At 43.3% G+C, this 27065-nt stretch overlaps 2 protein-coding genes across 3 annotated transcripts; one reads left to right on the top strand and one right to left on the bottom strand.

Moving 5' to 3' along the window:
• TERF2IP (TERF2 interacting protein) lies at window positions 1–9356 on the bottom strand. Its single transcript, XM_012437381.2, has 3 exons — window positions 8585–9356; window positions 2686–2810; window positions 1–1232 (listed from the first exon to the last, which is right to left on the bottom strand). Exons 1-3 carry the CDS (start codon window positions 9252–9254, stop codon window positions 828–830), a joined length of 1200 nt encoding a protein of 399 aa, XP_012292804.1. The 5' UTR covers window positions 9255–9356; the 3' UTR covers window positions 1–827.
• Window positions 9357–9440: 84 nt separating this feature from the next.
• On the top strand, window positions 9441–26398 carry KARS1 (lysyl-tRNA synthetase 1). 2 transcript variants are annotated; one of them, XM_012437379.2, is made up of 15 exons: window positions 9463–9550; window positions 12784–12963; window positions 15157–15316; window positions 16536–16701; window positions 18124–18217; window positions 18572–18758; window positions 18866–18991; window positions 20594–20713; window positions 21950–22112; window positions 22215–22388; window positions 22550–22635; window positions 23588–23673; window positions 24572–24698; window positions 25390–25533; window positions 26103–26398. In XM_012437379.2, the coding sequence occupies exons 2-15, from the start codon at window positions 12818–12820 to the stop codon at window positions 26199–26201; spliced, it is 1878 nt and encodes a 625-aa protein (XP_012292802.2). In that variant the 5' UTR covers window positions 9463–9550; window positions 12784–12817; the 3' UTR covers window positions 26202–26398. The 2 variants fall into 2 exon arrangements, with proteins under 2 accessions (XP_012292803.1, XP_012292802.2); XM_012437380.2 differs by lacking the exon at window positions 12784–12963 and having other exon boundaries at window positions 9441–9550.
• Window positions 26399–27065: the final 667 nt, after the last annotated feature.

Raw genomic sequence — 27065 nt, 5'->3', positions numbered from 1 at the left:
TCAAATACAAAGTTATATTTATTTTCAACAATGAAAACAACACAACAACGTGGAGTCAATCCACTATTTAACACAATGTTTAGCACAAACTATACTCAATAAATAGAAACACATTAACCAGGTAAGATTATTCTTAAGACTCTCCAGGGTTGTGTGCGTGTTTTAAAGAAAACTGAGTGGTAGGTCAAGAAAGATCCTACAGACTTGACTGAGAAGGGCTCCAAGAAAAGAACAGCCAAGGAGCAGGGTCCCCAAATACTAAGTCAGCAAAATGAATACAGCATTTTCAAAGCAGTAGGGAAATCAGAGCTCACTGGGGTAAATGACAAGGGTTCGGGGATAATCTGTGTTCAAGGCCTCATAATTAAATCTTCCCATATTTCTAGATTCTTTATTTAGAATCTATCCCAATCTAAAGGAGCTTCTGCCAAAGGACAGGAAATTACTTATGCTGCCTGAAATGGCCAATGCCTCCTAAATTTCCTTTGACTTCGACACTAATAAAGCAAGGGTTCCATTCCAGCAAAGGATTACTGCTATGTAGACTAACTCCTCTCTGGTTTAGCTTTTTCGGTTTAGCTTTTCCTTTCATAAACACATTGATACTTGTTCAAGGAAAACTGCAAATACATCCAATTTCTTTTCTTTTTATCCCCATCTACAACTGGCTACTGTGCTTGGCTACAAAATCTATAACTCACAGATCAACAGCAGCAATGGTCAGAAAATCAGTGCCAGTTCCAATGCAAGAACTCTCTAAAGTTGGTCACAATTTTTTTAACCACCTCATCTGCCATGACTTTTTTCTTTTCTCATTATCTTGCCAATTATTTCTTTCGAAATTCAATCCTCCGCGCTACATTCTGAGCGCCAAATTTTTTGACCAATGCCTCTCTTGTATCCTCATCATCTTTCTGCAAATCTATATCATCTTGTCGGGACCAAATGGGGTATCCATCAGCTCTCTGACCAGATGCTAAGAAGGCAGAAGTAGCCTCCAGCTCACCACTATTTTTTAGGAAGGCCTGTGTAACTGTTGATAGATCCAAGTTAAACTTCTCCATCAACTGCCGAATGATCTTAATGGCAGTTCCCACCTCTGGTTGAGAAACTTTTTCTTCTTCTTCTTCTTCTTCCTCATCAGGCTGTGTTTCTGAGTCTTCCTCAGGTGTGGGTGGATCATCATCACACATAGTTATATGTATTTCAAAATCAGGAGGGCTCTCATCCACCTAGACAGAATGATGAATAAAACCAGTTTCTAATTACCAAGTCTTGAATTCTTACAATATCTGGTCTCTTCCAACTATCACCCCCTTGCCCTCTGCATTCTAATCACACTGGGCTTCTTTCAGTTCCTCTTAATATGCTATGTTCCTTCTTACGTTTATTCATGTCAGGTGTGTGTGTGTATATATATATATACACACACATGTTTAGGGGTGTAGGGGGAGTATATGTGTATATGTGTGTGAAATTGACTATAGTATTCCAATAGAATATAAGAAGCTACACTGAATATGAAAAATACATGTATATATAAAGAGATATACACAAAATATGTGTGCACACGTGTTCATTAGATTTGTTAAATGTTTGACCTCACTCTCAAGACTGTAAGCTCCTAAGAGCAGGAACTGCATGTTTTGCTCATCACCACATCTCCAATACCTACCAATGCCTATACATAATAAATACTCAAAAAGCACTGCTGTATGAATACATTAGGGCTTCCAAGCTATACTACATTTAGACAGATTACAAAGCATGGTATATGAGAAGAGGCCTAGGTAGGTCATGTTTGAGAGCCGGGTATTTGAAGTTTATGGAAAATGAACCAAATATCAAATAATAAAACAAAACACAGACTACAAAAGGCAACAATCCATAAATCCTGCCAATTTCTGTGCATTCCTCACTCATCAATTACAGAAACTTTAAATTATTTCCCTTGTTTGGACTGAAGCCTAACTATTTTTCTTCGTGTTGATATGAAAATTTAATTCACAAGACCATTTATCCTGGAAAAATATATACATATAATTTGGACATTTAAAAAACTTATCATTATTTTATGGCTCCTGTCTTTCTCTATAGCTATTATTAAATACAGGATTACAACAGAGTAATAGAAGCTAGATTGAACATGGAAGAGCTAAAACATTTCAAAAAAGCTCAAAGTACACAAAAAGCTAAATTTGCTTGATAAAAAAATTACTATAATTAGCTGAGCGTGGTGGCACGTGCCTATAATCCCAGCTACCCAGGAGGCTGAGGCAGGAGAATCACTGGAACCCAGGAGGTTCCAGCCTGGGTGACAGAGCAAGATTCCGTTTCAAAAAAAAAAGAAAAAAAAATTACTGTAAACTTTTTGAAAAATATACTGAGATCAAAGTACTCAAAGTGGGATGCTTTAAACTGTTTATATAACTGTCCCTATTCCACCCAATTTTTCGTCCTTTCCCCCTCAACTTGTCCTGCCAAAAACTAAAAGCTTGTGAAGCAAAAACTTCAGGGCAACATGTCTGAAGCCCAGATCAGTCTCATTCTCCATATTCCCTTTCTATCTTGACCTCCTCTCTCCTTTCCTGGGCCCCAGGCAGATGAAAAAGGTGGATATGATAACGAGTTTCAAAGAAGACTGAAGGTAGGAACAAAAATAATGAGTAAATCTAGTTAACATACCACAACCTCCTCAAACTCCTGGGTGGCTTCTATAAGCATCTTTTTGACTGCATCTTCGTTATCCTGCAATTCTTCCTTCCCATATTCTTCTTCAGGCAAATCTGGAGTTCTCTTATTCTGTGGCTCTATTAAAGAGAACAGCATGGATTAGCAGTAGCCTGTTTCACAAAAATCAAAATATATTGGCTTCTGGGTGAGCTCTGCACCAGGAAGGGGCCTACACTTTTTTTCTATCAGAAGACATCTGTTTTTGATTCAGAAGGGTAAGAAAATCCTACGACATGCTCATTCACTCATTTCTATGCTTGCTTCTGAAAAGATGTACCATCCAAATGATGATTTTTCTTAGACTCTCACATACAAAAATGCTCTTCAAGTTTAATTCATTTTTTGCTTTGTATTTACAGACTGCAAATTAATAAAAATACATCATAAATTAGGTTCCTTAGGAAGCAAATTCTGAGATGGAGATTAACATTTAATTAATTAGGGAGTGATTTTGGGAAAACCTCTGTGGAAGAGAAGGAAAGCAGGAGTGGGCAGAGAGAGAAGCTGATTTATGAAAGAGTGACAACAAGGCCTCAGCCAAAACCATGGGCAACTTTGGAGCTAGGAAGGCCCTTTAGAGTTGACCAAGAAGCAGAGACTTCGTAACTCTGCAAATATCAGTCACTGGATGGTGGCGGCCCCAAGAAGATAGGACTTTGGGCAAGGCAGCTCTCCCAAAAGCCAAAGGTAGATCTGGGTCATGTACCACAATCCACCATATACCATCTACAAAAAGGAGGGCCTCCTAATTTTAAACATCCTCTTCCTTCCCAATTACATTTTATTCTCTGAAGATTCAACTCTGCTCCTTTTCTACTTACTAAAATATACTACAAAGGGGCAGCAAGAGGGAGTTTTTCATGATGGAATTGTTCTAAATCTTGGTTTGAATGGTGATTACAAAAATTTACATATGTTAAAACACATATAACTGGAAAAGTGTACAGCAGTCCCTCAAAAAAAACTCAATATTATTTCATGATGACAATCCACAGGAAAAAAAGTTAAACAAAAAAAATTACCATATGATCCAGCAATTGCATTTCTAGGAATACACCTAAAATAATGGAAAGCAGGGTCTCAAACAAATACTAGTAATACCCATGTTCACAGCAGCATTATTCAAAATAGGCAAAAGATGGAAACAAGCCAAATGCCCTGATAGATGAATGGATAAACAAAATGTAGTATACATACAATGGAATATTCACCCTTAAAAGGGAATGAAATTCTGACACATGCTACAATATGGATGAACTCAGAAGACATTATGCAAAGTAAAATAAGCCAGACACAAAAGGGCAAGTATTACATGATTCTACTTATATGAGGTATCTAGAAAGATTGAATTCATAGAAACAGAAAACATGTTGGTGGTTTCCAGGGACTAAGGAAAGGGAGAAATAGGAGTTTGTGTTTAATAGGCATGTTTCTGACCCCTAGAAACAGAAAATAATAAAAGGCATAGAGTTTCAGTTTGGGAAAATGAGTAAGTTCTAGATATGGATGGTGGTGATACTTGCCCAACAATGTGAATGCACTGAATAACACCACTGAACAGAACACTTAAAAAAACTTGAATTGTAAATCTTATGGTATATACATTTTACTACAATCAAGTTTTTAAAATACATATAATTGTACACCATAAAAAGTTAATTTTACTGTATACATTTAATAAAATTTTTAAATAGTAACTTTAAAAAGTCTTATCTTTTAGATATACATACTAAAATAGATAAAATGATATGATGTCTGGCATTTGCTTCAAAATAGTCCAAGAAGTTGGGATGAAAGGCAGAGTTAAAAAATGCCATGAACTACAATCAGGTGAAGGTGGGCAATGGGTACATGCAGTATAGTTCATTATACTATTCTATATTTGAAAATGCTTGGAATTCTCTATAATAAAAAGTAAATTACTCTTTATTCACATAATGAAATACAGTGCAATCTATGAGAAAAGAATGAGGAAAAGCTTTGTGCAGACACACAAACACTTCAAGATAAATCATTAAGTCTAAAAAAAGTAAACCACAGAATAAGCTGATGTCTACTGTGCTAGTATTACTATCAGCAAAGGGGACATGTAACAGACAAGGGATGATAATACAGTCTGCCTCTAGGAAAGGACCCAGGGAAAGCGTATGTGTAAATAGGGAGACTGCCTTTTCAGTATGTACCCATTTGTACTCTGAGTTTATCTACAGGATAAATTCCTAGAAGCAAAACTGCCAAGTTTAGGGGAATATACATTATAAATGTTGTCAGATATTGTCAAAATGCCCCCCAAAATTCCTATCAATTTCTATTAACAATGCAGTAGTATACTTGTTTTCCCATATGTCAACTTTGGATGTTACCCATTGCATTGACTTTTACCAGTCTTATAGATAAAATCTATCTCCATGCTCTGATTTGCTTAAAAAAAATAAATAACTTGGGAATCTTTCGTTCTATTCTGTATAATAGAAGCTACCTCAATTCATCAAATAAACACAAAACAATTCCAACACGCATATTTATTATCTCCTGGGTCTCATGGGTCAAAGTATACCTTATACTGACCCTCTGCTCAGGGTCTGATTCATTTTCTCTCTCTTTTTTTTTTTTTAAGATAGAGTCTCACTCTGTCACCCAGACTGGAGTGCAGGGGCCTGAACTTGGCTCACTGCAACCTCCACCTCCCTGGTTGAAGCAGTTTTCATGTCACAGCCTCTCGAGTAGCTGGGATTACAGGCACACACCACCATGCCTGGATGGTTTTTGTATTTTTAGTAGAGACAGGGTTTTATCATGTTGGCCAGGCTGGTCTCGAACTCTTGACCTCAAGTGATCTGCCTGCCTTGGCCTCCCAAGTGCTGGGATTACAGGCATGAGTTACAGCACCCTGTCTGATTCACTTTCATTTAATAACAGAATGTTTCTTCATTTGTTTATTGGCCGCTTATTTATTTCCTTTTCTGGGGACTTCCTGTTCCATTTCCTTTTCTCATTTCTCTATTAGTTTTCTTTTTACTTAATGACTTCTTACTTAATAACAAAGAGCTCTTTAGACATTAAAGAAACTAAGTCTACTGCAATGTATTGGGAATATTTTTCCAGCATGCTCGCTGACTTTACTTATCATGAGAACTTTTTAATTTTCAGGTAATCAAATACATAAAACTTTTTCTTAGTCTTTTTGGTTTCATGATTTATCACCATGCTAACATTTTTACTTTCTTCTTCTGGCATGTCAGGCAGCATCCTGAACCACAAATGGTTCAGAACAACTCCCACTGTACTGATATATTCATTCATATCTTCTCTTACTCATTTTAGAATTTTTTAATTTTTACATTTAAATATCCGATTTTATCAAAAGATGAGACGGGTAGAATGAATCCAGACTAATGTTGTCCTAAGTTCCAAATGGCTTGCCAACAGTCCCAACATCATGAATTTAAAAGCAAGGCCTGGACACAGCATGGTGGCTCACACCTACAGTCCTAGCACTTTTGGGAGCCAAGTTGGGCAGATCGCCTGGGCCCAGGAGTTCAAGACTAGCCTGGGCAACACGGCAAAATCCGGTCTCTACAAAAAAATACAAAAATTAGCTGAGTGTGGTGATAAGTGCCTGCAGTCGCAGCTACTTGGGAAGCTGAAGTGGGAGGATCCATTCAACCTGGGACGTCAAGGCTGCAGTGAGCCATGATCGCACTACTGCACTCCAGCCTGTGTGACAGAGCGAGACTCTGTCTCAAGATACATAAATAAAATAAAAAGCAAGGCCTTACATGATGACATACTTTACCCATACACGTAGTCCTAACCTCATCTGCTATAATTAATTCTCCCTCCCACTCCATTACAGCCACTCTATTCTCTTTATGGCTCCAAAAAACACCAGGCATACTTTCACCTCAGGGTGTTTGCCCTGGCTTCTTCCTCTGCCTGGAACACTCTTCCCCAGATATCCACCTGGGTTGCTCTTTCACTTCCTTCAGTCTCTGCTTAAACATCAGCTTATGAGAGTGACCTTCTCTTATCATCCTATAGGAAAATCCTCCTCCCCAACCCTTACACCCTGATTTATTTTTGTCTATAGCCCTTATCACTCCCCAGCTAGCAGGTTAAAAGCTCCATAACCACAGGGACTTTTATTTATTGTTATATTCTAGCAGGACAACCATGTCCAGCACTCGAATATATGCTGAATGAATGAAGCTGAAATGCCACTTTTACCAAAAATAAAACTCCTACTAAGCATACTAAACAGGAGAAAAAAATTTTACTCCCCAGACTTCAAGTGTTAAATGGAATAGCCATACAGGCAAAGAAAAGGTGGGAGGATTATGGAGGGGGAGGAGCACCAGCATGCCTCTTTAAACAAACGGGTCTGTCAGTTTTAGTTGTCAATACCAGATACATCAAAAGCACATCCTTTTTTTTTTTTTTTCAATTGAGAGCAGGTACTGTTTATTAACTGACCAGCTTAGCAAAAGCACATCTTAATAGCCTCGTACTGTATCCCAGCCATACCGAACCCTAATTTCCCTTGTTTTTTTTTTTTTGAAACTCCATTTTCAATTCAACTGCATTAAAAACTCGCTTCACCTAAGCAAGAACAGGAAGAGACCCTCCAACTGTCGAGAACCTTCTTAAGTCCACAGGCATTCAGTTATGCCAGAGCATGATAATAAACGTTTGGCATGCCTTTGTACTGAATCTACGTGAATATAGCAGCAATCTTTTTTAAAAAGGAGTCTGTGAAGTATCTCTTAAAAGAAACACAAGAAGCCATTTATCCCTTGGGTAGGTGGTGGGCAGGAAGAACAAGAGAATTTTTTTTTTTTTTTTTTTTTGAGACAGAGTCTCGCTCTGTCACCCAGGCTGGAGTGCTGTGGCGCAGTTTCGGCTCACCGCAACCTCTGCCTTCTGGGTTCAAGCGATTCTCCTGCGTAGATGGGACTACAGGTACTCGCCGCCACGGCCGGCTAATTTTTGTATTTTTAGTAGAGACAGGGTTTCGCCATGTTGGCCAGGCTCTTCTCGTACTCCTTATCTCAGGTGATCCGCCCACCTCGGCCTCCCAAAGTGCTGGGATTACCGGCTTGAGCCACAGCACCCAGCCAAGAGAGAATTTTCTATGTACTTTCGAATATAGAACGATGTCAATATTCTAGTCAATGGTAAAGTAAATTAAAACTAGACGGAGAAGCTGGGTGCAATGGCTCACGCCTGTACTCCCAATACTTTGGGAAGTCGAGGCGGGAGCATCGCTTGAGCCCAAGAGTTCCAGACCTGTCAGGGCAACACAGCGAGACCTCAATCTCTACAATTTTTTTTGTTTTTGTTTTGCTTTTTTTTTTTTTTTTTAAATTTAGCGGGACCTGGTGGCACGCGAGTGTAGTACCAGCTACTTGGGAGGCTAAGGCAGGAGAGTCGCCTGAGCCCCGGAGGTCCAGGCTGCAGCGGGTCGTGATCGCGCGGCTGCATCACAGCCTGGGCGACAGAGCGAGACCAGCACTCAAAAAATTTAAACAAAAAAACGACGAGAGGCTGGGCGTGGTGGTTCACTCATGTAATACCAAGACACTGAGAGGCCAAGGCGGGAGAATCGCTTAAGCTCAGTTCAGACCAGCTTGGGCAACACAGACTCCACCGCAAAAAAAATAAAAAATAAAAATAGTAATAAACAACAAGGGAGTGAAGAGGCAACAAAATGGTGCAAATTTACCCGGATGTCAACAGGGGGAGGGGCCGAGCGCTGCTACCCAAGATGCCAAGATGGACGCCAGGCAGCCAGGAAAAGACCCCAGTCCCACCCGCGCAGGTGTCCGCGAGGCCCCGGGCGCAGCAGTCTCACCCCCGCTATCCGCGGCCTCCGGGTCCTCCTCCGCCTTCCGCTTGAGCTTCTGGGAGGAGGGGCTCACCGGCGCATCCCCCAGCAGATACTTATGCTCCTGGCCCCGCAGGTGCTTAAGGTAGCGGTCCTTCAGGGACTGCCACGAGTGCTGCGTGAGCGAGCTCTTCTCCATCGCTTTCCACAAAGCGTTGCCGGTGACGGAGCTGGGCGAGCGGGCATTTTCCTTCACGTAAGTCAGGATGGCCACGTCGTCTGCATCCGTGAAGGCGATCCGCCCAGTGAGCCGCTGCGGCTCCGGCTCCACTGAGCCCTCGCCCAGAGCCCCGGGCTTTGCTTCTGGGCCCGTGTCCGCCGCCGAAGCGGGGCCCAGCCGATAGGTCTCCAGGTCCAGTCTCTCGTTCTGCTCCACACAGTCCAGGATGTACTGCGTGGAGATGAAATCACCCGAAGCCTCGGCCAGCGCTTCCCCGGGCTGGGCCAGCAGCACGGCCCCGGGCTCCTGCACCCGGCATAAGGTGCCGCCGCCGTGCAGGATGAGCGTCGACAGCCGCCGCTTGGCCGGGCTGGGCCGCACGTAGAAGGACATGGAGCTGCCGTCCTCCCTCACGAACAGAGTGGAGGAATGGGTGGGCCCGTTGGGGTCTTTGCCCAAATCCATCGCCTCCGCCATGTCTGACGCCGAGCACTCGAAGAGCTGCCCCCTCACGAGCGCCTGACACTCTGAGCGCAACTGACAGAGCTGTCACCGCAGTGGCCGCGAAGCGCAGCACTGAGACTACGCAGCAGCAGCCGCCGCGCGTCGAGAGTGTCCGCCCCCTCTACCCCGGAAGAGGTAGGGCTTCGCACCGTGACCTGGAAGTTAACGTACTATCCTCGTTACTTTTGGGTCGGGGCCTCCGGGAAGATGGCAGCGGTGCACGGGGCTGAGGTGAAAGTGGATGGCACCGAGCCGAAACTGAGCAAGAAGTAAGTGTCGCTGCGAGTCTTTAAAGCCTTTGCGGTAGGAGAGTCCGGGCTGGAAAGCACCACGAGGTTCCCACCGAGGCAGCTGTGCCGGGGCCTTCCTGCCGGCTGTCGTGGGTACGCACATGCCGAGACGTGGTGGCTGCGCGCTGCAGACCACATATCCCGGGATGCCCCGGGCACGCCGGCTCCCCGGTCCCAGCCGGCACCTGCGAGGTCCTCACTATCGTACTCCTAGAGTTAAGAGACTGTAGAGGAGGAGCTAGGACGAGAACTAAGAGGTATCAGGAAAGAAAAACGAAACATCGTTTTCTTTTTCTTATTTTTAGAAAAGCGAAACTTAATGCTTACCTTCATTCTCCTTCATTCTTTGTTGAGCCACTCAGTAAACGAGGAAGTTGGAGAAATGTTAAATACCCTAGCTCTTCAGAAAGACCTCCAAAATTTTCTGGACCTCGCTAAGGTCATTCTGAACGTTATGTATTAAAAGGGATCAGTTCTAAAACTCGTGCATCTACCCATATGAGATATTCAGTGGATCTGTGAGTATTGAGTGATCAATGTCTAACGGTAGAGACGTTAGCCTGATATCTTTGTCAACCACTCCCAAATCCTTGGAGTGTGTAGGTTAACACGGATAAGAACTGGCTGTCTTACATTCTCATTAGTGTTCCTCATTTAAACCTCAACACACAGGCATTGAGTGTTTTCTCATTGCTAGGAAGGATAGTACATAGTACCATTCCAGAGGCATATGAGAGGGCTTAATCCCTGTGGCACGCACCTGTAAACCCAGCTACTCGGGAGGCTACGGCAGGAAACTCAGGAGGTGGAGGTTGCAGTGGGCTGAAATCGTGCCACTGTACTCCGGCGTGGGTGACAGAGCCAGATCCTGAATTTAAAGAAAAAAGAAATGATGTTTCCTTTTGTGTCGCTAGCTTTGTGCTTCAAATATCTTAGAAAAAGTATAAGAGAAATGGTCTAAGTTTATAGTTTGATAGCACCCTAATACATTGTCCTTTATTAGAGCAATCTGATGGATTTCCATAAATGTTTGGAAACTGGTCTTTGGACTGCTACCTGAGAGAAAATTGACTGGAGTTTTTTTTGAGACAGAGTTTCGCTCTTGTTGATTCCCCTGCCTCAGCCTCCAGAGTAGCTGGGATTGCAGGCATGTAATCCATTCCCGGCTCATTTTGTATGTTTAGTAGAGATGAGGTTTCTCCATGTTGGTCAGGCTGGTCTCGAAGTCTTGAACTCAGGTGATCTACCCACCTTGGCCTCCCAAAGTGCTGGGATTACAGGCACGAGCCACGGTCCCGGAACAAATAGACTGGACTTTAATCTGTTAAGTCAAATTTAGTTGAATGTGGTGTGTCTGTGATATTATACAGTCCTAAAATTTAGTTCATTCTTTCAAACCACCTGTGATAATCAATTACATTAAATTGAATTTTAGGACTGTACATCACAAGTGAAAGCAAGGTTTCCAGTTCAGAGTGTGATTTTTAGGTTTTAACTGAGAAAAGTGGTTAATTCCTCTTTACTAAGGGTTTTTTTTTTGGAGGCAGAATCTGTTGCTCTCACTGGAGTGCAGTGGTGTGATTTCGGCTCATGGCAACCTCCGCCTCACAGGTACGAGCAATTTTGGTACCTCAGCCTGTCAAGTACCTGGGACTACAGGCGCGTGCTGCAACACCCAGCTAAATTTTTGTAATTTAGTAGACACGGGGTTTCACCATGTTGCCTGGGCTGCTGTCAAACTCCCAAGCTCAGGTGATCCTCCCGCCTCAGCCTCCCAAAGTGCTGGGATTATAGGCGTGAACCACCACTCCCTGCTTTACTGACTGTTCTAAGATTAAATACAACTGCTAGGTTTTTGACCAGCTTTTCTGTGCCAGGAACAATGCTAGATCTCTACAAGCTTTCTGTATAATCTCAATAATAACCTTGCAAGAGAAGAGTTACTGTCCATTTTTCAAATTAATAAACTGAGGCCCTGGTAATTGAATGCATTACTAAAGTGTGGATTCCTAAAATATAGTCTAGCACTGATCCAGAGCACTGGAGCAGAGATCTTAAATCAAGTCTGTGACTTCACAGCCCATGCTCTGTGTACTGACTGCACAGCACTACTCACGTTGTCTTGTTATTGATGTATATTCGTCTAGTTACCTTGGGCTGAAATAATTTTTTTGTCATTACCATTTCCTTCTAATTGTTTTTGGAAATTCCCTGGTCTGAAATCTTTAAAAAGCACCAGCTTGGGCTGGGCGGGGTGGCTCACGCTTGTAATCCCAGCACTTTGGGAGGCCAAGGTGGGCGGATCACGAGGCCAAGAGATCAAGACCATCCTGGCCAACATGGTGAAATTCCGTCTCTACTGAAAATACAAAAATTAGCTGTGCGTGGTGCTGCATGCCTGTAGTCCCAACCACTCGGGAGGCTGAGGCAGGAGAATCGGTTGAACCCGGAAGGCGGAGGTTGCAGTGAGCTGAGATCCCACCAGTGCTCTCCAGCCTGGCAACAGAGCGAAGCTCCATCTTCCCCCCTCCCTACACAAAAAAGGCAGGTATTGACTCCAAGTTTAAAAACAGTTGTGCTCCCTGCCCAAATGAAATACCCTCCTCAAATTTATTTGAACACGGTACAGAAGGTGATCTCTGTAATTCTGTTGCCTTTCAGTGTTGATAATGTATAAACATGTAGTCAAAGAACCTTCCTGAAATTCTCCTTTCCCCTTGTTCCTAGAGTTCCTGACAAGTCTTCTCTTTGACTTGTGCTTTTGTGTGGCTTGCATTTATTTTTGTCTAGAGTTTTCAATTAACAGTGACAGTTTCCTCTTATTTTATATGCTTCCTATTGCCATCTTGTGGCCAGGTATTTCCTTTCCAAGTGAGAAATCACACTTCAGGGGCTTCAGAAAGTGCCTCATATCCTGTTCCCATATTCTAGGGCGTTGTGATCATTTTTACCTATAAGCTATCCATTTGCTTGTTGTTGACTTTTGACCCCAGGTATGCATGTTTTTTCCATAGTCAGGACTAAGAACATTGTCAGTTACAGTTGTAGCACAGGGAGTGTTACAGGATTGCTATCAGTTAAAAGAGTCTTAAGTTAAATGGGGCTAAAAGGTAGTAGAAGCATGGCCTCCCTCCCCAACCCATAAGAGAGTTGGTTGGATATATATATCCCGTCCGTCCCATCTGACACCACATCTCTGTGTTTCCCGCTAGGTGGTGGTAATCATTAGTTCCAGGGTGTTCTGCCATGTTGACGCAAGCTGCTGTAAGGCTTGTTAGGGGGTCCCTGCGCAAAACCTCCTGGGCAGAGTGGGGTCACAGGGAACTGCATCTGGGTCAACTTGCTCCTTTGACGGCGCCTCACAAGGACAAGCCATTTTCTGATCAAAGAAGGTTGGTGCCCATTACCTTCTTTATTGCTCTGGAAGCAAAAATTCTTTCCTTACTTGGTTCATTATCTGTTTAAGCCCCTGGCTGAGTCTTTGGGCTTGTTACTAAGGAAACAAGGAGCCCTACTACCAAAACCAATAGTCCTTTCTCATTTTCTCTTTAATAAATTAGAATCATCTCTCCTAAGAGTCTTGAGATGACATGTGGGTCTTATTCTAGAACAAAACCCTTGTTTGAATAAATAATTTCTTATGCCAGTTATTTCCCTTTTCTTTCTTGGGTTCTGTTTGCTCTTGAGATTAATTTGGTTTCTAATCTTAGTGCTATCTCTAGGACCTTTTTGGATTATCCTCAAGATTGACTTGATTTAAGAGGAGCACCTGGTTGAGTGGAAAACAGATTTATCTTAATTCTAGAAGAACTAGACAATCCACTGACTGAATTATAGCATGATAGTACCAGCGCAGTGTTTTGGAAAGGTTGTCTTTACAAATGTTGTAAGACGTTGTATGTAGAAAAGTTGTCAACTTTGAAACAGTCAGCATCCATTTTTCATGTTTAAAAGATGAAAGATTCAAAACCTCAATTCATTTTTTTAAGTTATTCTAAATTCGTATTGAAAATGAAGAATGTGCTCTGAAGCCAGAAAGTATGCAAGCATGACTTGAGATCTTTTGCTGTGGTTCACTGTTGGAGAATAATTGATTATGTTCAGTTGTTTGAAAGAATGATCCATAAGTCTCTTGGAATAGTAAAGGTGTCCCTCCCTATACCACTATGTTTTGGTTCTGGGTTCACATAGCAAGTTCAGACCATAAGAGATCTGAACATATCATAAAGAACAGCTCCAAGTTGTCCACATCACTTTGTTTTTTGAGGTTCAAGTGGCAAGTATCAAGAGTTTGGATAGCAAGTGATTTAGCTAGAAATGTATTCAACTGGTATGGTTTCTATACGAGGCACAGAGAGTAAAGGGTTAAGATAGTGAGAGATACCTAGAAAAGCTCACATTTGATTAACTAAATGCCAGGGTCAGGGACATCCCTTATACAAACATTATCTCAATACACACCACAACAACTGGTGGGGGTTGTCTATTACTATTTTCATTTTGCAGGGGAGAAGTTAATTCACTCGTCCAAGTCACATAATTTACAAGTGTGTTAGAATTTAGTCCCATTCAGCCTGACTACAAAGATGGTATATTATCCCTTGTACTATGCTGCTTTGCACGCTGCTCTACTTTGTTGTCTCAGTCAGGTTCCAGTGGGCAAAGTGAGACTAATGCTGACAGCCATTCTTGGAGAGACTGTTGGTGGGGAGCTCTCCTTCAGTGCTAAAAAGTCAGCTAACTCACTCCAGGGAGGAATAGAGAGGAGGTGGCAGACAGCTAGAGATGTTGTCTTGTCATGTGTTAGATCTGGCACTGTAGGGGTCAGGTGCAGTGGCTCACACCTGTAATCCTAGCACTGTGGAAGGCCGAGGCGGGCAGATCACTTGAGGCAAAGAGTTTGAGACCAGCCTAGCCAACATGGTGAAACCCCATCTCTACTGAAAATACAAAAATTGGCTGGGCATGGTGGTGCACACCTGTAATCCCAGCTACTCAGGAGGCTGAAGCACGAGAATCCCTTGAAATCAGGGTGACAGAGGTTGCAGTGAGCCAAGATTGTGCAACTGCACTCCAACCTGAGTGACAGAGCAAAACTGTCTCATTAAAAAAAAAAAAAAAAGATCTGGCACTGTACGAACTTCACCTTCTAGAAGGGATACTAAACAACTAAGATTCAGTCACTATCCTCAAGGAACTCCCTAACCTAATTAGCTCGAGAAAAGCCTATTCTGCTAATTTTCTAGAAAATCTTTTCTCCTATTCAAAACTAATACATTGTATTTTCTTTGTCCTGGTACATCTTGGTTTTAGTTGGAACCTAATGCCAGGGACCTGAGACTGGCAAGCAGAACTGAGAGTGATCTTTCCCATCTTTGTTCTAAGTTTATTTTTTCCTTTTTGTCTTTCACATAGAGTTTAGTGACAAGAGACTTGAGCTGAGCTGTGAGTGTGGAATTGAGGGGAATAGAACTGAGCAACAGCATTTCCCCCAGGCAAATTGTATTTTTGATAAGTGGCTAGGGGCAGAACATAGAGGATTCCTCAGGCAGCTAACACATTGAATGCTTTCATCTTTCCAACAGTGAGCTGAAGAGACGCCTTAAAGCTGAGAAGAAAGTAGCAGAGAAGGAGGCCAAGCAGAAGGAGCTCAGTGAGAAACAGCTAAGCCAAGCCACCGCTGCTGCCACCAACCACACTATTGACAATGGTGTGGGTCCTGAGGAAGAGAGCCTGGACCCAAATGTGAGTTCCCTGGGCCACCAGCATGGCTGGGCACAGGAAAGCGTCTGATGAGGCTTATGGCAGATTCCTTGGGACTGGACAGTAGAAGGGACGAGTATGCCCAGGGTCACTGCCAGGGATAAGGGAGGATCTGCCACTCCATCTGGTTAAAGGCACAGACCTGAGTGTTTTTTATGTCAACAGCCAAAAGGCATTTGGGAGAGTTCAGCATTCCCAAGTGAATTAACCTTTCTTGGAATTAGCTTGGCCTTGAGGCCCCAGGGAAAGTGTCTCTAAAGATTGCCTCAGGTTTAGTTTAGACCAGGGGCTTGCAGACTACATTCCACAGGCCAAATCCACTTCTCCATACCCCTGCTTTATCCTTTCCATCTTGGTTTTTGGTTTTGTTTTTTTTGAGACAATGTCTCACTCTGTTGCCCAGGCCAGAGTGCAGTGGTGTGATCTAGCTCCCTGCAACCTCCCACCTCCCCAGTTCAAGCTATTCTCCTGCCTCGGCCTGGGATTAGAGGCGCACGCCACAACACCCAGCTAATTTTTGTATTTTTAGTAAAGACAGGGAGGGTTTCTCCATGTTGGCCAGGCTGGTCTTGAACTCCTGGCCTAAAGTGATTTGCCCACCTAGGGCTCCCAAAGTGCTGAGATTACAGGTGTGAGCCACTGCAGCCAGCCCCTCTCCCTGGTTTTACAAGTAAAATTATATTGGAACCCAGCCATCCTCATTTGTTGGCAAATTTCTAAGGCTGCTTTTCCCCTGAAGCAGCAGAGTTGAAAAGTTGCATCAGAAAAGCTTTGCTAATGGGCTGCTGTAGAGTATTCCTTGTTTACATTCTGCAGGCCCCATGCCCTGGGGAAAAGTCTGATGTGTGGCCAGAGGTAGGAGAGTAGTTAGGAAGATAAATGACTCAACTTACCATGCAAATACCGTCTACAAAAGTGACAACAAAGCCACCTGTACCAATTTGTGATTTTAGGCAGAGCTCTGATTTTTCTTTTTGTTGACTCTTGGATTTTGGCCTTCATTTCCAGCTGTGGATCTGACCACCCTGCATATTTTAAGTACAGATCTCACTCTACATTACTAATCCTGTAATGCAGAGGGCTTGATTAAAGTAAGCAATGTATTAGGGTCACTCTGGGGCAGAGTACTACCCTCTGCTAGATAGGCCACTGGTCTGACCAGGTTCAGCTTCTCAAGGGCTTTTTTTTTTTTTTTTAACAGCAATACTACAAAATCCGCAGTCAAGCAATTCATCAGCTGAAGGTCAGTGGGGAAGACCCATACCCACACAAGTTCCATGTAGACATCTCACTCACTGACTTCATCCAAGAATATAGTCACCTGCAGCCTGGGGATCACCTGACTGACATCACCTTAAGGGTGGCAGGTAGGAACTCTCCCTGACAAATCACTGAACTCCCACAACAGGCAGCCGCTTCGGTAGCACAAGGGAAGGTCTGGATTGGTCTTATTCTCAAGGAGCCTGTGTCTGAAGCTGCTTTACTAAGGACAGTACCATTATATCTACTCACAGAAAGAAGTAGAGCCGCCCCGAAACATGGACTCCTATTCCAGATGAGGTAGTGCTACAGAGAGAGGGGCTTTCTCTATAAGGATTCCCTTCATCAGCAAGAGTCAGCGGTAGAAGTCTCAGGCTTCTAAGAAGTCTAGTCTTTGGCCTAGAATGGTTTGCACTGAGACAGTATTTCTAGAACATTGCTCTTTTGGAGTTGTAGTATCTTGTGTGAGATCTTCTTTTCCTAAATTAAAAAAAAAAAAAATCACATCTTTTCATTGCCCTCCCCCACCAAATAGTAACACTGTTAGTTGTAGAAAACAGAATAGTCAAAGAAGCAAGTAGAGAAAGTTTTGATTTACCAATAATCCACCCAGCCAGAGAGAATTCCTGCCAGCACCTAAAACATTTCTTTCTTCCTGTCTGCCCAAAAGATTTCTTGTTTAAAGTGCAGTACTTTTACTAAAGTCTTTTTTTTTTTTTTTCTGAGACACAGTCTTGCTCTGTCGCCCAGGCTGGAATATAGTGGTGCCATCTAAGCTCACTGGAACCTCCACTCCCCGGGTTCAAGCGATTTTCCTGTCCCAGCCTCCCAAGTAGTTGAGACTACAGGCACACGCCACCATGCCTGGCTAATTTTTGTATTTTTAGTAGAAACAGGGTTTCACTGTGTTAGGCTGGTCTTGAACTCCTGATCTCAGGTGATCTGCCTCCCAAAGTGCTGGGATTACAGGCACAAGCCGCCACCACCACCATCTTCCAGGCATCTGGTGACTATCTTGAAAGCCAGATCTCCCTGCATGTCTTTAAGTGCTTTGAATGTACATCATTGGCTTGAGGGCAAAGGTGGGTATTAGACCTCAAGCTAAAATCAGATCGTACTGCTTTGTGTTCTGCCCTGACAAAAAAAAAAAATGCAGGCCAGGTGTGGTGGCTCATGCCTATAATCCTAGCACTTTGGGAGACTGAGGCAGGTGGATAGGTTCAGCCCAGGAGTTTGAGACCAGCCTGGCCAACATGGCAAAACACCCTCTCTACTTAAAAAAAAAAAAAATTAGTTGGACATGGTGATGCGCACCTGTAATTCCAGCTACTCACGAGGCTGAGGCAAGAGAATCACTTGAACCCAGGAGGCAGAGGTGGCAGTGAACCAAGATCACGCCACTGCACTCCAGGCTGGGTAACAGAGCAAGACTCTGTCTCAAAAAAAATCCAGAGGGAGCTTTTTTGACATTGATACTATAAAATGACTTCTGGTTCTGTCAGTCAACATTTTTGCTCCTCTTTTTCTAGGTAGGATTCATGCCAAAAGAGCTTCTGGGGGAAAGCTCATCTTCTATGATCTTCGAGGAGAGGGGGTGAAGTTGCAAGTCATGGCCAATTCCAGGTATCTTGAAATATCCAGTTATAGACCTTTCTTGGTTGGCCTAGAGAATATGGCAATAGGCTGATGTGTTCTTATTGGTAGTTGAAATTAGAGTAAGAAGGAGTGGGATATGGTTGGGCAAGGCTGAAAAGAAGGTAACGTGACCATCTAGTCACCTATAAAGTAATGACTGCTTTCAAGTTATGTGACAGTAAAGTAAAGGATAGTCCTTTTTTAGTAGTTGCCCCTGAATCTGAGATCATTCTTGGGCTCACATTAACTAGGTATTAACAGTTGATTGAGGGTTCCACAGGAAACCAGTGGTCAATAGTGTTCATTTGAATTGTTACTGAATCACATTTCCTTTTCACTCAGAAATTATAAATCAGAAGAAGAATTTATTCATATTAATAACAAACTGCGTCGGGGAGACATAATTGGAGTTCAGGGGAATCCTGGGAAGACCAAGAAGGGGGAGCTGAGCATCATTCCGTATGAGATCACACTGCTGTCTCCCTGTTTGCATATGTTACCTCATCTTCACTTTGGCCTCAAAGACAAGGTAAGCATTCATGGCCTCCTAGCTGTGGCAGGGAGGTGCCTTCCATTTGTTTATCCTACCATTGAATCATATGTACCAGTGATTTCTAGTTGCTGCTTTTGGTTTAGGAAACAAGGTATCGCCAGAGATACTTGGACTTGATCCTGAATGACTTTGTGAGGCAGAAATTTATCACCCGCTCTAAGATCATCACATATATAAGAAGTTTCATGGATGAGCTGGGATTCCTAGAGGTAAGGAGAGTTCCTTGCCTGATATGATGAGCTGCCTTACAATGCTTGCCTCCTACTCTCCCATGCCTTCCTTTTCCGAAGTGTATCCTGTGTCAGGACCCTTCTTGCTTAATGAGACTGTCCCCTTTGTCACCATTGTCTCTGTTCTACCTTGTCCTGATTAGGAAGGCAGGACCTGACCTCGAAGATAATGGACAAGGTATAGGGCCATCCACATGCTAATGATGCCACATTCAATACGTATTCAAATCATTTTGCTTTTTTGTAGCATTAAGAAATATTTTTTAATCATGAGAAAGACAAACACATATACCATAAAACAAATTTAAACAATAAATTAAATAGAAGCAAAACGGAAGGTGCCCTTTCCTCCCAACTAACTTCCTTCCCCAAACTTGAGTTTGATATGTATCCTTCCGTGCCATTTACTGGGCATATATACATACGTACATGTGTGTGCTGCAGATGGAGTGCACAGATGTAAATGTTTTGGAGGGGTTTTATTTTTGGTTTAAATATAAGTGAAGTCACACTATATGTATTGTGATGGACCTGCTTTTATTTCACTTAACAAGATATTCTGGAGCTCTTTGTATGAGATAGATATTCTTCCTTAATGCTGCATTATTTGTTTCAGCAAGCATCTTTATACACATGTTCAGGTATTTCTATAGGATGGATTTCTAGACGTAAAATAAGTCAGGATATATGCAGTTAAATTTTTAAATGATCAGTTGAGATAAGTTACTACCTTCAGACCATCCTAAATTTTTAGTAAATACTGCAATTTGAACTCAAGAAAGGCTGTATCCATTTAGATTCTCAGTTCATGGTCCTATATTAATGGTATTATGAGACATCGGTCACCAACTGCAGAATTTGACATACAGACCCTGACTTAACCAGGAATGAATGAATGCGCTCTCACACCATTACAGTGTTTCAAGTGGGATAGCGATGGCCGTTGGCTGCTTTCAGAGGGTGAAATGTAACCAGTCGACCCAGACTTCCTGTTTTTCTACACAGTTATTCCTGACAGAGGTTCTAAGTTAACATACTTGTGAATAATTAACATGGTTAAGAGAATGGTTTTACAACTAACAAAAGCTTTAGGTTCCAGGGCCCAGAGTAAATGCTATTAACAGGTAATTCCTCTTTGATCTTCCCCAGAGAGGGCCATCCAGCACAAAGTTTACATGAGTAAACAGAGTAGAGACAAAGGGATGTGGGGTAAACAGACTTAACTGGGAAAGCCTCCTCCCTGTCTTCTCCCTAACTTAATGAACCAGCTGGCCACCTTGTGCCTGCTGTAATAAAACCTTTCGGCCTTCCAAAAGGTTTGAGACATATATAACTTTTCCCAATATATCTTCTGTAATATTCTGCCAACCACTCCAAGTGAATTCCAACAGTATTAGGTGTTAATAGAAATTGAGACACTGTTGTAGAAAATCATACTATCTGTTCTTTTTTGTCAAGCAATTGCATTAACATTTAGTTTGGGATATAACAGGCTTAAACTATATTACATGCAAAGGATGGTCTGTCTCCCCAAGGCCTCTGGTTATCTGAGGACTGAATGTTTCTCCTTGTCTTTTTTAGATTGAAACTCCCATGATGAACATCATCCCAGGGGGAGCTGTGGCCAAGCCTTTCATCACTTATCACAATGAGCTGGACATGAACTTATATATGAGAATTGCTCCAGAACTCTACCATAAGGTAGTCAATAATAATACACCTTGTTCCCTTAAAGAAGCAGAAAGCTGGAAAACCATTGGCTAGACAGGTAGAGTCAGAAATACAAGGAACAGAGAGAGTAAAACAGCCAAGAAAGTGTTCTAATGGGTCAGGTGTGTGGACGTGAGTAACACTTCAGAATTTCTCTACAAGATCGATAGAGCGTTGCAGGGCAAAGGGCAAAGGGGTTTACTCCTCATGTATACAGGCACTCCTTACCTACCTAGTTTCCCCTAAAACTTTTAAGATATAGTTTTACTTGGATTAGACCTGATATAAGTTTTTCATAGAAGAAAGAGCCTGATCTCTTGGAAAGTTGGAAATAATCGTCTTCAGGCTGGATGCAGTGGCTCATACCTGTAATCCCAGCACTTTGGGAGCCCAAGGCAGGTGGATCACTTGAGGTCAGGTATTTAAGACTAGCCTGGCCTACATGGTGAAACCCTACCCCCATCTCTACTAAAAATAAAAAAATTAACTGGGTGTGGTGGGAGGTGCGTGTAATCCCAGCTACTCAGGAGGCTGAGGCAGGAGGATCGCTTGAACCCTGGGAGGCAGAGGTTGCAGTGAGCCGAGATCCTGCCACTGCACTCCAGCCTAGGCAACAGATGGAAACTCCGTCTCAAAAAACAGGATTTTCAAATCGCTATAAAGATGTCTTTTCAGATTCCCAGGTAAATATTGAAGATTATCATTCAGAATTCTTAGTTGCAGACAGCAGAACCTATTATAACTAGTTTAAACAAAATAAAAATTTACTCAGCTTTATAGGAAGCTCACAATCTCCAGAACGATCAGAGAATCGGGCCTAGAAACCACATAACTAGGAATTATTCTGGGTCAATCACTTGCCCCCTTCACTAAAATGAATTCTATACAATACCACATCTTCTGTTAGTAGCTTCCATGTCGAAGTCTCACTAGTGTATCTGACTACAACCTAACCCCAAGAGAGGCTGCTTCCTTGGGGAGGTTCAGACTCAATGATGTGGGATGCCCAAGACAAGAAAAGTATCCAGAAGTCCTGGGCAGCCAAAAAAGAGGGGTAACTATGCCTACTACAAGGGTCTAAAAAGAGCAGGGTGCTTGGCATTTGACTAGAGACCTGAGAGCATGCCTAACCTGTGAAAACCAAGTTATGGCTTCTGGAGACTGAAACTTCCCAGAGCTGTTAATACAAGATTAGCTGTCATGACCATGGCCATGTATTGTTGTTAGATGCTTGTGGTTGGTGGCATCGACCGGGTTTATGAAATTGGACGCCAGTTCCGGAATGAGGGGATTGATTTGACACACAATCCTGAGTTCACCACTTGTGAGTTCTACATGGCCTATGCAGACTATTACGATCTCATGGAAATCACGGAGAAGATGGTTTCAGGTGACTCCTACTCTCTCTCACACTCATGGGGGTTTGGTATCCTGCTTTCAGAGGAGGGCTGCCTGGGTTTCATCCCCACTAAATAACAGGTTTCTCTCCCAGGGATGGTGAAGCACATTACAGGCGGTTATAAGGTCACCTACCACCCAGATGGCCCAGAGGGCCAGGCCTATGAAATTGACTTCACCCCACCCTTCCGGAGAATCAGCATGATAGAAGAGCTTGAGAAAGCCCTGGGGATGAAGCTGCCAGAAACTAACCTCTTTGAAACTGAAGGTAAAGTGACAGCACTCACTCCTCCATTGTAAGGCCCTCCTTCCAGTTTAGCTCTGAATTTGATTGGATCATAGCTAGAATTCCCACACTGTTCTCTTTATGTACATTTTTACTTGGCTAGTGTGATGTCTCCTGCCCTAACTTGTGCATTTGTATCCCAGAAACTCGCAAAATTCTTGATGATATCTGTGTGGCAAAAGCTGTTGAATGCCCTCCACCTCGGACCACAGCCAGGCTCCTTGACAAGGTGAGAGGCCCCACCTTTGTCGTCCATGTCCCCATCTGGTGCTGAACAGTTCCCTATTCCCTGAGAAAGTGAACCCCACTAAGGAGAGTTCATTTCTGCAGCTTCACAAGAAAACTCTAAAGAGAGAGCAAGAGAATTAACAAACTGTCATACTAGGCTCTGTGCCAAATAATTTATGTGTGTGATCTCAATTAATCCTTTCCAGCCTTTAAAAAGCTATAGGGTAGGCCAAGTTCAGTGGCTCATGCCTGTAATCCTAGCACTTTGGGAGGCTGAGGCGGGCGGATCATGAGGTGAAGAGATCGAGACCATCCTGGCCAACATGGTGAAACCCTGTCTCTATTAAAATCTTAAAAATTAGGTGGGCGTGGTGGCACGCGCCTGTATTCCCAGCTGCTCGGGAGGCTGAGGCGGAAGAATCGCTTGAACCTGGGAGATGGAGGTTGCAGTGAGCCGAGATTGCACCACTGCACTCCAGCCTGGCAACAGAGCAGAACTCCATCTCAAAAAAAAAAAAAGAAAGCTATAGGGTAGGCCAGGCATGGTGGCTCACTCCTGTAATCCCAGCACTTTGGGAAGCTGTGGTGGGCAAAGCACCTGAGTCAGGAGTTCAAGACCAGCCTGGCCAACATGGTGAAACCCTATCTCTGCTACAAATAGAAAAATTACCCAGGTATGGTGGCAGGCACCTGTAATCCCAGCTATTCAGGAGACTGAAGCACAAGAATTGCTGGAACCAGGAGGTGGAGGTTGCAGTGAGCCTAGATCGTGCCCCTGCTGTCTAGCCTGGGCAACAGAGTGAGACTCTGTCTCAAAAACAGTAATAAATTAATTAATTAAATAAAAGGCTATAGGATAAGCCCAACTGGGTGGGAGCTGAGGTCTTCTGTCTAAGCTGGGATGATCAAATACTATTCAGAAATGATTAACTCTGCTTTGCTTTCTCATTAAGCTTGTAGGGGAGTTCCTGGAAGTAACTTGCATCAATCCTACGTTCATCTGTGATCACCCACAGATAATGAGCCCTTTGGCTAAATGGTAAGATTCCAGTTACCTGTTGCTGCATAACAGCCCCAAAACTTAGTGGTATTAAACAGCACTTCATTGTCAAGATTTTGTGGGTTGACTGATGGTCCTTCTGCTGGGTTGTGTTGACTAGGATAACCCAAGTGGCTATTTTCAAATGGGGATTCTGCCAGGGCACTTTTGGTTCTCCTCCATGTCACTCCACATAGAATTTTGTCCTTCAGGGCCTCTTCATGTGACCTTTCTGACAGCACAGCCTGGTCTTCCTTTCAGCATGGTGGTTGGGCTCTAAGGGGAAGCTTCCAAAAGAATAAACCACATTGTGCAAATACACATCAAGCATCTGCCGACATCCCATTGGGATGTTGCCAGCCAAGAGTTGCCAAAACAAGACATGTTGCCAGCCCAGGGTCCATGTGAAAGAGACTACATGTGGATGTGAATACGAGAGGTGTGGTCCATTGTAACAGTCTGCCACACTGGCTTGTTAGGAAGATCGTTAAACCTTCCTTGTCTTTCTCACCCTCCTCACTTTTGTACCAAATGATTTGTTGCTGAGAGTACTTGCAGACTTCAGACTGCAATCAGTAACACTTTTGGGTCCACTAGAATTTAATTATTGTATTAGATGTTAGATCATTAGACCAACCTGACCAACATGGTGAAACCCTGTGCACTAAAAATACAAAAATTAGCCAGACATAGTGACATGCGCCTGTGATCCCAGCTACTCGAGGTTGAGGCAGGAGAAGCACTTGAACCCAGGAGGTGGAGTTTGCAGTGAACTGAGATCATACCACTGCACTCCAGCCTAGGCGACAGAGCAAGACTCTGTCTCAAAAAAAAAAAAATTGTTTTAGATCATTAGGGGCCTGTATATTCAACCTCCTCGTTGGTCTCCTATCCATAGGCACCGCTCTAAAGAGGGTCTGACGGAGCGCTTTGAGCTATTTGTCATGAAGAAAGAGATATGTAATGCCTACACTGAGCTGAATGATCCCATGCGGCAGCGGCAGCTTTTTGAAGAACAGGCCAAGGTGAGAAAGGGGACTATGATCAGAGTCTGTGCCTGCTCACCAGGTAATACCAGCCTTAACCCTGATCTGTGTTGATCGACTTCAGGAGTGAAGGATAAAGCCATAGTTTTGCTGGAGGAAGTCACATTTCAAGATGGAGACTTCACCTGGTATTGACTCTCTAGTTCATAAAGAGGAACTTAGTTATGATTATCCCTATGGGAAGCATGACACTTGCCTTGCAAATACACTTGCCCAACAAGAACATTATTTTTCTTAGATTGTACGTGTGTTGAGGTGGCTTAGGACTGGGAGGCAGGTAAAGATTAATGGAGAAGACAAAGCCCGCACAGGCTGCCTGCAGCTATTGCTGCCACTGAGGGCTGCCTTCAGAAAATGCGAGAAAGACTTGGAATTGTCACAGGCTCCGAGAATTAACCTGTTTGGGGTCCCAGAGCCCCAGGCAGTGGAAGTGTTTTATTTCAGAGAAATTTGTGTGTGTTCTGAGGTCAGTTTCATTAGTCCTGACCTCCAGGTCTTTGAAAGAAACAGCTGCATCTTGGAGTTACTAGGAAATGAATTCCCAACAAGTCCTGAGTGTTGGGAGCATCCCTAAAATGATGGTACCCCTCCCTCGGAGCCTGTTAACATGTTCACTCACACACTGAGATATCCTAGAAGAAGGTCACCTTTTGGTTCTCTCCTCTTCTAGTCCAAGGCTGCAGGTGATGATGAGGCCATGTTCATAGATGAAAACTTCTGCACCGCCCTGGAATACGGGCTGCCCCCCACAGCTGGCTGGGGCATGGGCATTGACCGAGTTGCCATGTTTCTCACCGACTCCAACAACATCAAGGTACGTAGCAGCCCTCCACAATGCACACTGCCCTAAAGAAGCTCATTGTGTTGGAGGCAGGACATGGTGGGCCTGGAGATAAAATTAAGGAAGGGCTTTCGGCAGGGAAGAGGAGCAGGCAGAGGAGTTCTGTGCCACTCACAGGAGGGCCAGAGCCTCTGACATTAAAGGATTTGGGATTTTTCCTACCAGAGGCAGAAGGAATACTAATTGTTTGCATTTATGGAGGATCTAGGGAAGTCTCCATGCATTATTTCAGCTAATTAAGTCAGCCTATGAGGTGTAGAAACTTGTTTCCCGTTTTTATAGATGAAGAAATCAAATTTTAATAGAAATGTGTTTATTCATCCTTTTGACGTAGTGCCCTAGGCAGTGCTATGCATTTGTTCTTTGTCATCTAACTGAGAGGATCTGAGTTGAAATAAAAGAACACATGTCTTTTCAGCTGGAATATACTCATCTCTGGATTTTGGTGGTAACGATAACAGAAGCCAAAGGAATGGGTAGATAACTGTGAAAAAATGTTCAGGGTGCTTCTTAGCTTTAAGGTACATTTCTGTCTTCCACAGGAAGTACTTCTGTTTCCTGCCATGAAACCCGAAGACAAGAAGGAGAATGTAGCAGCCACTGACACGCTGGAAAGTACAGCAGTTGGCACTTCTGTCTAGAAAATAATAATTGCAAGTTGTATAACTCAGGCGTCTTTGCATTTCTGTAATAGGTCAAGGTCTGCAAGGGAATTCTTGTGTGTGGCTTTCCACTTGACTGCTGCAGTTCGGTTGAGCCATCGGAAGAGAGACAAGGAATTTAAAATGCCCTTTTAATCCTTGTTACCAAATAAACCATTTGTCCTCTCCTCTCTTTACCTTTAGAATGTCACCTTTTTTCCCCAGACTGCTGGCCTAATGAATGTTTAGGATTCTACCATCTTATTCATTTAACAAATTTCTATGAATGTCTGCCCTGTGCCAGGCATTGTTCTAAGGGATTGGGGATACAGCAGTGAACAAAAGCCAAGTTCCTGCTTTCATGGAACTTGTATTCTTTCTTTGGCATAGGGAGGAGAAGTAGACAAACAAAAAGTACATGCGTGTTCTTTTTAGTGGTGATACATATTAAGAAGAAAAATGGAGCAGGGTAAGGGGACAAAGGTGCTATTTTAGAGGAGGAGGGGACAGTGCTACTTTAAATATGGTGGTCAGGAAGCCCGCAGCTAGGCATTTCAGTAGAGGTCTGCAGACTGAGCTGTAGAGATCTGTGGGAAAAGGCCATTCAGACTAAAGGACCACGTTTTTGAGGAATGGCAGAGGGTCTGGTGTGATGGGACAGGGATGAGTGAAGGTCAGTGAGGGGCCAGACCACGCAGAAGAGCATGTGTTTTCTGAGGGAGATGAGACACCATGGAAGGGTTTTGAGCAGGGGAGTGTTTTTCTGGGATTATTCTAGTCTCTGGCGGACAAGAGGAAAGAAGGGAGACCAGCTGAGCAGTCCCCGTGGGCTGAGGGAACGGTGGGTGGTAGCAGGGGAAGTGG

This window comes from Aotus nancymaae, unplaced genomic scaffold, assembly GCF_030222135.1.
Source record: "Aotus nancymaae isolate 86718 unplaced genomic scaffold, 86718_ANA_hifiasm-v0.15.2.pri h1tg000030l, whole genome shotgun sequence".
Lineage (NCBI taxonomy): Eukaryota > Metazoa > Chordata > Mammalia > Primates > Aotidae > Aotus > Aotus nancymaae.
Note: the sequence above shows the minus strand (reverse complement) of the source record. Positions and strands in the feature narration are given on the sequence as shown.